The sequence below is a fragment of the Ichthyophthirius multifiliis genome (genome assembly GCF_000220395.1).
Source record: "Ichthyophthirius multifiliis unplaced genomic scaffold scaff_1120509249393, whole genome shotgun sequence".
NCBI classification, from domain to species: domain Eukaryota; phylum Ciliophora; class Oligohymenophorea; order Hymenostomatida; genus Ichthyophthirius; species Ichthyophthirius multifiliis.
The window spans coordinates 290658-301683 of record NW_004087746.1 but is presented as its reverse complement, the minus strand read 5'-3'; the positions used below and the strand labels follow the sequence as shown (position 1 = coordinate 301683).

The 11026-nt window shown below is 15.7% G+C and overlaps 3 protein-coding genes across 3 annotated transcripts, besides 16 other annotated features; 2 read left to right on the top strand and 1 right to left on the bottom strand. All coding sequences in view use genetic code 6, as the record gives it.

Annotated features, from left to right (window-relative positions):
• Positions 1-346: 346 nt before the first annotated feature.
• Positions 347-444: a microsatellite.
• Positions 354-487: a microsatellite.
• A 589-nt stretch (positions 488-1076) lies between these two features.
• Positions 1077-1123: a microsatellite.
• Positions 1077-1125: a microsatellite.
• A 1074-nt stretch (positions 1126-2199) lies between these two features.
• On the top strand, positions 2200-4835 carry IMG5_001270 (hypothetical protein; the record flags this gene model as incomplete). The annotated part of the gene is made up of 6 exons (XM_004040154.1): positions 2200-2220; positions 2496-2736; positions 2879-3256; positions 3491-4122; positions 4169-4384; positions 4632-4835. 6 exons carry the CDS (start codon positions 2200-2202, stop codon positions 4833-4835), a joined length of 1692 nt encoding a protein of 563 aa, XP_004040202.1.
• Positions 2755-2811: a microsatellite.
• Positions 3374-3432: a microsatellite.
• Positions 3477-3537: a microsatellite.
• A 200-nt stretch (positions 4836-5035) lies between the features above and the next one.
• On the bottom strand, positions 5036-5797 carry IMG5_001260 (hypothetical protein; the record flags this gene model as incomplete). The annotated part of the gene is made up of 1 exon (XM_004040153.1): positions 5036-5797. One exon carries the CDS (start codon positions 5795-5797, stop codon positions 5036-5038), a length of 762 nt encoding a protein of 253 aa, XP_004040201.1.
• Positions 5798-6011: 214 nt separating this feature from the next.
• Positions 6012-6041: a microsatellite.
• Positions 6042-6242: 201 nt separating this feature from the next.
• On the top strand, positions 6243-10219 carry IMG5_001250 (hypothetical protein; the record flags this gene model as incomplete). Its single annotated transcript, XM_004040152.1, has 13 exons — positions 6243-6350; positions 6424-6572; positions 6751-6931; positions 7027-7609; positions 7677-7813; positions 7860-7983; positions 8132-8581; positions 8633-8732; positions 8814-8942; positions 9007-9287; positions 9334-9493; positions 9603-9879; positions 9956-10219. The coding sequence occupies 13 exons, from the start codon at positions 6243-6245 to the stop codon at positions 10217-10219; spliced, it is 2943 nt and encodes a 980-aa protein (XP_004040200.1).
• Positions 6375-6403: a microsatellite.
• Positions 6798-6827: a microsatellite.
• Positions 8058-8085: a microsatellite.
• Positions 8751-8782: a microsatellite.
• Positions 9498-9563: a microsatellite.
• Positions 9557-9594: a microsatellite.
• Positions 10220-10887: 668 nt separating the features above from the next.
• Positions 10888-10924: a microsatellite.
• Positions 10915-11026: part of a microsatellite that runs on past the window's edge.

The following is an 11026-nucleotide window of genomic DNA, read 5'->3' as shown; positions in this document are numbered from 1 at the left end:
TAAATATATTTTGAAACTAAATAATTAAAAATAATATAAATATTTATTAAATTTATGTTATTAGAATAGAATGTTTTTTACTTTTATTATTTATTTGATTTTTTAATTAAATCTAATAAAATTATATAATACTTTCCAATATTCTAAAAATATATAAATAAATTATTAATATGTTTTGTAAATGAATATAAATAATAATGTTAATTTAACTAATTTAATTATAAACTTTATGTATTAATTTTTATAATAATAATTTTCAGTTTTAATAAATATAATATTTATATTAATATTTTTTTTTAAATAATAAAATATTGTTTTTATATAAATAAACTATAATTATTAAAAGATATAGTATATATGTATATATATATATATATAAATATATATATATATATATATACATATATATATTATATTTAAATATAATTTTTATAAATATATATAAAATAAATATATTATTTATTAGAATAAAAAAAATATATTATATTCAATTTTATATTTATTATATTTAATAAACACTATAATATTTATTCATAATTCAGAAAAGGACAAAATTATAAATAAATTAATCTGAAAAAAGTAATTAAAATTTTTTAATAATGTTCTATTTGAAGTTTGATAACTTTAATTATACTTCAGAAATATGTATTTAATTTAAAATCAAGAATAATAAACTAAACAGTATAAATAATAACTTGAATTAGAGAAGCAATACAAATAATTACTAAAATAAAATAAATTATTAATATATTAATATAAAAAAGGAAAAAAATGAATAGTTACTTGGAACTCCAATCTCTGAGCCTAATTAAATTGTGTTCGAAATTCACCAATACCCTAAAATAAAAATTAAAAAATTAAAGTGTTTAGTTTGATATAAATTATGACATTTATTGATTAAGTACGACTTTAAAACTATTGAATATAAAATTGTATTTATAATTTAGAAAACTCGAAACTTCTTATTAAATTTTTGATTATATATACTAACATAATATTCATATAATATCTATTATATGCTTACAAGGCCATATAAAAAATTATTAGTATTATCAAAAAGATTATTAGAAAAATTTAAAAATATTTAAATAAAAGAAAAAAATGATTAAATAATAAGAAAAAATAAAAAAATAGAAAGTGAATAAAAACAGTAAAATAAACAAAAATACGAAAGTAAAATTATCTTTTAAGAAAATGATAATAAAAAGGAAAATTTTATATAATATTTAACTTAAATAAACTAAATAAGTATTATTTCTTAAATAATTTATGATCATAAGAAAAAAATTATAAAAAGACTAAAAGAAATAGATGAAAATATAAAAAATATTAGGTCGAAATTTAATACAGTGATGTGATGTAAATCCTACAAGATTTTACTAAAATCACTGTTATTTGCTTTATTTTCATAAAGTATATTATCAAAAATAATACTATTTTTATAATTACATATATTCAAAAATATTTTAATATAAATTTATATGTTAATATATATGAGGGAATTTTCATTTTAAGTTAAAAATTTTTTGATCATTTTTAAAAATAAATTTTTATTAAGAAACTTTGGGTTTATTTCAAATATGGGGGGGTTTATATCAATATATAAGGACAAACAGCGTAAAGTCAATAAAAATAAAAATTATTTTATTATCTTTAATAATTAAAAGTTCTTTTTATATTTATCAATTTAATAAAACTTGATTATCATTAAAATGGAATAATTAAATTAATATAATAGAATAATATAAAAAAAATAAAATTCAATTGATTAAAATATTTATAATTTTCATATTTTTAATAAAAAAATAAATAAATTAAGTCTGCTCTTAAAAAAACATATATATATTGTATAATCAAGAATTAAATAATTATTTGAATTTAATTCTTAATATTAATTTATGAAATAATATGTAAAAGTAAAAAGAAAAAGAAAATTAAATTTATATTTTTTTTTAAAATAAAAAATAAAAAATATTATATATAAATATTTGTATATATGTATTTACATGAATTAATATTTTTAAAAATAAATAAAAAAAACAATATATGTTAAAAAAAATTATTTTATTATACTTTTATTAGTCATAACATTAACAGTAAATTTAAACCAATAATCTACACTTTCATAAGTAGACCAAAATAATTAATGGTTCGGAAATTGTTTAGATGCCTCTGCCTTATAAAGCCCAATAAATATAAATGGACCTTTTAGTTATATGTGTAAAATAATAGAAAATTAATATATATTTTATTTATATAAAAAAAAGTATTAAATTTAGACATAAGTTTTCGTGAAATAAACTAAGGACACCATTTTTTATAAAATATAAATAATTAATTGACAATAAAAGGGGACTTTGGTCAAATTTCTCATTAAAATACAATATTTTCATCATATTAAATTGTTTTTAAAAGTCCTTCTGATCATTCAGTAAATACAAAATAAAAATTTGAATAAATACAATACAAAATATAATATAATAAAAAAATAAAAGGTAGGAAATTCAGATACTTTTTTCCCTTTAGAAATGCAAGTAAAATTTGTCTCATCAGATTAATTAAAATTAAATATGGTTTTCTTATTTACTTTTGGTTCGGAAAGTAATTTTTTATCAAATTTAGGTTTCGGAAAAGGCTTGTTAAGAAATTTATAATAAAATTAAAGTTTTTAAATACCTCAATCATTTAATTTACAATAAATACTTCCTAAAAAAAATAGATTTTTTATTTATTAAGGTTATTTTATAAAAAAATTATATATATATATATATAAATATATATATATATATATATATATATATATATATATATTTAATTTATATTATAAATAATTTTTAAAACTTTAATATATAATTATTATTTAAAATAAATATTAAAGGATCTGATACAGTTTCTCCTTGTGAACCTACTATATGGTTAATATCTTATGATACACTCAAATTAAACTAATATTAATTAGATGATTTTCCTTAAGTTCTTTCTTATTAAGGAAGAGCTATTTAAGTCTAAAAATAAGAAATATATATTAATTTTGATATTCGCAAATAGAATGATGAAAAATAAGAAGATGAAACTTAATTAATGATAAATAATTAAGATGTTTTAGCTGATAGTAAAATTAATAAAATCAAAGATAGTATTATTTTGCTTGGTGATGATACAATTTATGATCCTTTTATATTTGGTCATTCTTAAATTCCTTCAGCTAAATTAATTAAGGATTCTGATTATATTGTTTTATAAAAAGAATAACCAGGTAAAGATAATTAGCAAAAATTTAATATATAAATTGAAGATATAATATTTTAAAAAAAATCTGAAGACTAAGATAATATTGATAAACTAAATGAAGATTCACTTTAAAAAAACTAATAAAATGAAAAATAAGATAATTAAAATAAAATAAAAGATAATTAAATAAATGAAAATAAAGAAGAAGATGAAAATTATTAATAAAAATTATAAAACAAATTAACAAATGAATAATAAGAAGAAAATGAATAATAAGAAGATATTGAAGAATAAGATTAAAATGAAGAAAAAAATAATAAAGATAAAAATCTATTTGTAGTAAAAAAACAAAAAAATATATAATAAGAAAAAAAACCAGATAATAAAAAGAATGAAAAAGGAAATTAAAATAAAAAAACCTAAAATAAAGAAAAAACTTAAAATAATAAATAAAAAAATAAAGTGAGTTTATAAAAAAATAAAGATGAAAACAATGAATAAACAGAGGAATCTTCCAATATATCATTCATTTCTAAAAAAAACGAAAATAACAATAATTCTTATTCAACTTAAAATAATAAAGAAGAAAAAAATTCATCTAATAAAGAAAGCAAAAGGGATAAAATTCCAATTTTGAAAACAGATAAATGGCCTGAATTATGTAAAATAGGTAAAATGTAAAGTCCAATAAATATTAATACTTAACTCTATTTAATAAAAGAAGTTACTAATAATGAAATATAAATATAATATAGTTAATTAAATAAAAGTCCTATGTTAGTAAATGATGGAATAAAAATTACAGTAGTGGGTTAATTTGGATAGTTAAAATATTAAAATGAAATTTATTTCGCTTAATATGTACATATTCATCATCCATCAGAACATACAGTTAATTTAAATTTATTTTTAAATAAAATATTATTTAATATTAAAGTTTGAGGATGATAACATAAGAGCAAATATTGAAATATAAATTGAGCATTAAAATAATAATGGAAAAAAATTAATAGTTAGTTTATTTGGAAACGCTAAAGTAGGAAATAAAAACGAGTTTTTATAAAATATAGGAATATATGCACATAAAGAAAATTAATTGTAAGAAATTGAAAAATATATAAAATTAGAAAATTTAGTATTAAGTTTAGATTAAGTAAAAAATAAATAAAAAGATAATAACTATAAAAAAAAAAAATATAAATATATAAATACAAATTTTTTAATTTATTTTATATATATATATATATATTATTTAATTCTTTTAATTGAATTTTTTTAATAATTTATTTTTATGAAATTTTTTATTTTATTTTTGATTATATTTTTTTTAAAAAAGATTATAAATAATATTATACATATATATGCTTATAATTTTTTATAATTTTCTTTTTTTAAATTAGCTTGTTAATAAATTAGATAATTATTATAAATATGAAGGCTCTCTTACATATCCTCCATGTACTGAAGGCGTTATTTGGATCTTAAGTAGAGATTATATAAATATTAACTAAGATTAAATTGACAATTTTATCACTATAATTGGTATGTAAAATAATATCAGAGGTACTCATGATTTAAATGGTAGATAAATATTTATTAATTGATAATTTAAATATTTAATTAATTATTTACTAATTTTTTAGTATTTTTTTTTTTATATTAATATTATTTTATTTATAAATAATCATTAAAATTTTTTTATTAAAATACTTTATAGAATAAACTTTAATAATTTTTCCAATAAAAATATAATTTAAAATAATAAAAACATAGAAAAAAATAATTATAAATAGCATTATTCAATTCATATCTACGCCACATCATTAACATGCGCTTTCCTTGCTCTATCTTTTTTTTTATTAAGCATATCAAAATACCTAGCTTCAAATTAATTACCCCTATCAACTCCATCCCACATATGCCCTGGTAAAATATTAAACCTATTTGATACTGGTGGGAATTTACACTAAAGTCTACAGAAATTTTTCCCTAAATTAAGCTTGGCTTATGTAATTTTTTAATCTTCTTTATCAATTAAATTTTACATAGGATCGTTAAAACGCGTTTATTTCATAAGTTCGATTTCAGTTTATTTTGAAATTGCATATTCTCCCACATATAATTCATTTTTAGCATTTTTAATGGCTTCTTTTTGATTTTATTTATCTTCTTTTTATTTCAAGCCTTTCCCCCATTAATCAATTCTTTCTTGATTTTATATCTTTAATTCTTCAATTTTATCTTTTTTTGTCTTCTATTAATTCAATAATTCCCTCGCTGATACTTTCCTTCCCAAGGCATCTCTATATACAGTTTCTGGTTAATTATCTTCTTAATCTAAAGCTTTATTTATTTTACTTCTAAAAGCGTCTAGTTTTTTTTAATCTTCGTTTTATTAATTTTCTTCTTCTGATTCAGAATCATGTCTGATTTTTTTTTTTTTTTATTCTTATATAACTTATTCTTTTTATTCTTTTGTATATTTTGAACTCTCTGCTGTTTCGACTATTATAGGAGCGTACTCTTCGTTATTTTCATCATAATAATTATCTAGATCTTAGTTCATTTTATTTTACGTTTATTTAAATTCTTATTCATCAAATAGTTAAAATGCAGGTTTTGCTGTAGATTGTTTTTTCTTTTTATTTATTTTTTCGTCATTTAAATATTTTTTTAAATAATCTAATTTTGATGACATTATTATTACTATTTTTATTAATTTTTATGTATTTTACTATTTATTATAATTAAAAAAAAAAATATTTAAGATTAAAATTATAATAAATAAATAAAAGATAAATAATATAAAAAAAAATATGGGTAAAAATAAATAAAAAAAGGATAAACAATAGAAAATTTAGAAAAATAAAAATAAATTTGATAAGAAAAATAAAAAAAAAAAAATTGCAATTGTTTTTGACGAAGATGAGAGAAAGTTAATTTAAACAAAAAACAATTATTTTAAAATATTTATATTTTTAATTTTTATTATTAATAATATAAGATCATATATGGAAAGTTTCTTTGGAGCAAAAAAACGTAGAAAAGATGAATATTTAAAAAAAAAAGAAGAAAAATAAAAAAAAGCAATTAAAGAATTTAAAAAAGATGCAAAAGAAGTAATATTTATATAAAAATCCCAAAAAAATAAAAATAAAAATAAAAAAAAAATTAATTTTTTTTTTTTTTCAGAAAAGGTTAGATTAAATTAAAAGATATTAAGAATTAATAAAATAAAACGATCAAAAATAATACGAAATAATAAAACTAGAAAAACTTAAAAAAAAAGAATTGGTAGTAAATTAAAACGATTAGAAAATATAAATATTAACAGAATTTTTGTGATATGTATATTCAAATTTTAAAATAATTATTTTTATTTATTTTTTAAAAAAATATATAAATCTTTTTAAACTGGAAAATCATTTATAATTTTTTTAGTTTATTTTTATTAAATAAACTCATTTGAAAATAAAAAAACTACTTTTTTGAATTAATATATAAATTATTGTCAAAAAGTAATTTTATAATATATATATTATATTAAATATTCAAATAATCACTATTATTATAATAAAAAAATATTATATAAAAAATGATTAACTAAAACACTATATAATTTTAATCCTTTTGGGATAAAGTTGAAATAAAAATTAAAATTTGGGTTCATTTAGTAATGTTTGAATTATTATAGAACTAAGTAATTATAAATTAATTTAAAAACTATTATTAAACAAAATTTATTTACTTTTTTTTTTAAAAATAATAATAATATAAAATAACATAAATAAATAGACTTGTAATAATTTCTTATACTATCTTCTTATGTTTATAGAAAATATATAAATTCTCTATTTTAGTATATATTATATAGGAAATTAATATCTATGGAACACAAAAATATTAAAAGCATTTTAATAAATGATATAATTTTTTTAGTTTAACTACTTTTTTTTCACATCGACATATTAAAATGGATTAATAATTTTATATGTAAGTTCTTCTATTACCTTAATTTTTTGTATATTATTAATAATTACATCCAAAAAAATAATAAATAATGAAAAAAATACATCAGTAGTTGTTTCTTATTTAGTTAGTATTTTAACATTATTTGGTTTATTGATAATTAATATTCTTACTCTGCCTATTATTAATACTTATATTGTATATATAATATGTAATAATGATTTAAGCATTCACATAGAGTATCCTTGTTATTCAGGTGTATATTATATTCATTTAACATTTGCTATTATTTGTTTAATATTTTAACTTATTGTAAGTTTTTTATTTATGTTTTTTTTTATTGATCTTAATCCTTCTTCTTAGCTGCCTTTTGCATCTCCTTAATCATTAATGCCTTTATTGAAATTTTGTAATATAAAATAATTATTTCTTTTTATTTTAATTAATAATAATAATATATTTATTTATAATTCTAGTTATTAAACTTATTTTACCTTTTTATGTTACTATTGATATTGATGGATCTTATTTTAAATAATTTATTATTATTATAAATATAATTTATTTATTCATTTTATTATAAAGATATAAAACACTAGCATATTATAATAAAGTAATTATAAAATATATATGTCTATATAATATTTTTATTTTTTTAGAACGTTTAATAATTTGCCGTATATTGTGAATGTTTACTATTTTGGGTTACATTTTGTTGTGTATTAGTGATTTATTTAGACGAAGGGACAACTAATGACATTAGTTTTATATTTATGATAATAGGTATATAAAATATAAAAATTAAAAATATAATTATATAATTATAAAAAAAAAAACATTTATTTTTTATTTTAAACAATTGTATTTTTTTAATTGTATTTTTTTGTTTTTAAATATAAAATATTTATACATAATAATTTTTTAAATATAGGATACCCTTTTATCGGACTTTTTTACAATTAAATAATTTATAATAGAAATTATTTTTTATTAAAATAAAACGTTACTGATTTTAAGAAAGATTAAGATGCAGAAATGTATATTTTCATAATAATTGATTTAATAAAGAATATAGAAATAACAGAGAAAAGAATTTTACTAGAAGGAATTCTAAAATTACATTACAAATAATGTAAAAAAGATATTTGTCACTGCCGATTACTTTTAATAGATGAAACTAAAAACGATAATATGCCTTTATTATTAAAAACATGGTATTTATTTGTCAAATTTATGATTGAAGATTGCTTAAAAGTAGATTACATTTACTTCATTCTTTCATTTAACATGAAAAACTTAAAAATAGATTTAAAGCATTGTATGAAAGTATGGTCTGTAATGATTTAAAACCAAGTATGTAAGAAAAATTCGCTTTATTTAGGTATTTTTGTGTTTCATTTATTTAATTTTTTATTAAACAATAAATATTAAGATTTAATACATAAGTTGAAAATGAAATAAAGAATATAGATAAAAAAGAAGGAGATAGTATAAATATAGATGTAAATAAAATAGTTATGTTTTAGAAAAAAGTGATTATATAAATTTAAATATATATATATATATATATATATATATATATTATTTTTTTATAAAATTCGTATTTTTTTTAGTTTTTCTAATTTCAAATATTTGTTAAGGCAAGTATTTTATTACATTTAGATTTTTGGAAATAATTATAAGATGAAAATCCATAAATTTCAAAAATTACAGGATATTAAATAAAATCATCTGTAGATAAAGTAATTTTATAAATTTAATATTTAATTTAAATAAAAATAATTATAATTCAAACAAATAAAAAAGGTTACTAAATTATTTAAAGAGTTAAGGGCAATATATCCAAATCATATAAAATCCTAAGAAATATATGGAAACTTTCTAAAAGATATAGCAAATGATTAAGCTGAAGGTGAAAAGATTCTAGATTCAGTAAAATATACAAGAAATTCATACAGTATGTCAAGAACTTTTCAAGACTCCAATAAACTTAAATATGGCGAAAATTCTAATGCAGCAATTATTACTATTTCAGGAAATTATAATTAAATGGGAATAGTAACAAATGTAAATAATGAAATTACAAGGTAAAATAACAAAAAAATATATGAAATCTAATTTTTCTTTTAAAAGAATATTAGGATGGACTAAATAAGAAATTCTATAATAAAATATATCTAAGTTAATGCCTTAAGTATATGCCGAAATACACAATTCTTTTATATTTAATTATTTAGAAACTTCACAATAAAAATTTATTGGATTAGAAAGAACAATATTAGCTAAAAATAAAGTAAATATAAATATGTATTTATTTATATATATTTATATATATATATATATATATATATATATATATATATTATTAATTTTTTATATATTAAAATTTTTTTACTAAAAAGAATTAATATTTAGTACCATGTTCTTTAGTTATAAAAATACTTCCTAATTTATTAGAAGGAATTACTATTGTTGGATTTTTAAAAGATATGTAATAATAAAATTAATCTGTAGTTAGAAGTACTTTTAATTAAAATATAGATGAAAATTTTCATTACTTAATATATAGAACTGATACTTACACTCTTTAAGGAATTACATAATCTTGTTATTAATCATTAGGGATATCAGCATCTTTAATGTATGGAAATAGTTAAAATAATACTGAATTTGCAATAGGTTATTTTAATTAAATATTATAATAAAATTAATTTAATAATTATTATTTTTTGTTATTAAAAATAAATAAAAAAAGATACAATATGCCCAGAATTAAAAAATCCAGAAATAGGCGAATTATTAAAAAATCCAAAAGGTTTAATTCTAAATTTTGATACATCGTTAGTTTAATAAAAAATTTTAATTGATTAAGATGATTCAGAAGAAGAAAATTTTGAAGATAGTTAATACGTTCATATATCATCATAATAATATGAAAATTAAAATATTATCAAAATAAAAAAACAAAATATAAAAGAATAAAAGTTAGAATGAATATAGTCAAACATTAAAAATTTGATGATAGAGAAGTCCTTTTTTTTTTTTTAAAAAAAAACAAATTAATCATATATATTAAAAAAATATAAAAAATTAAATAGATAAATATTGTAAAATTCATTGAATTAGATGAATATGATGATCTATAGAATTCATAATTAAACGATATTATAGAAAATAAAGAATCTAAAGTAGATTAAATATAAATTTATTAAAATTCACAATTATTAAATAATTAATAATAAACATAAAATATTTAATAAATATAAAAAAATACAACTGAAATTATAAAGTAAATAGTTAATTAAGGTTTAAATTAATAAAATGAAATAAATGATAAAGATTCTAACTTATCTAATGAATCTGCTATAAATAAAGCTAGATAAATTAAAGAGTTTAAATAATTGATTTCTGATAAATAAGTTTCTTTATTTAAATTATAATATTAATATATATTATAATTTATTTCAAAAAAATAGACACCAACAAAATTAATATATTATAAGCAACATTTGTAAATCTAATTATAATTTTATTAACAATTTTAAATGTTGAATTAGCTTTCAAAAAAAATATTATAAAGAAGTTGAATAAGGAACTTAATAAATATATTAAAATTATAATAGAGAAAGTATTATGGCTGATGTTAATTATTATACAAAGAAATTATGGGCTATTTCAAAGTAAATAAATTATAAAATATATATAATTATAAGAATATATATAAAATATATCAACATATATGTATAACTATATAAATGTATATATATGTATATATGTATATATATATATATATATATATATATATATATATATATATATATATATA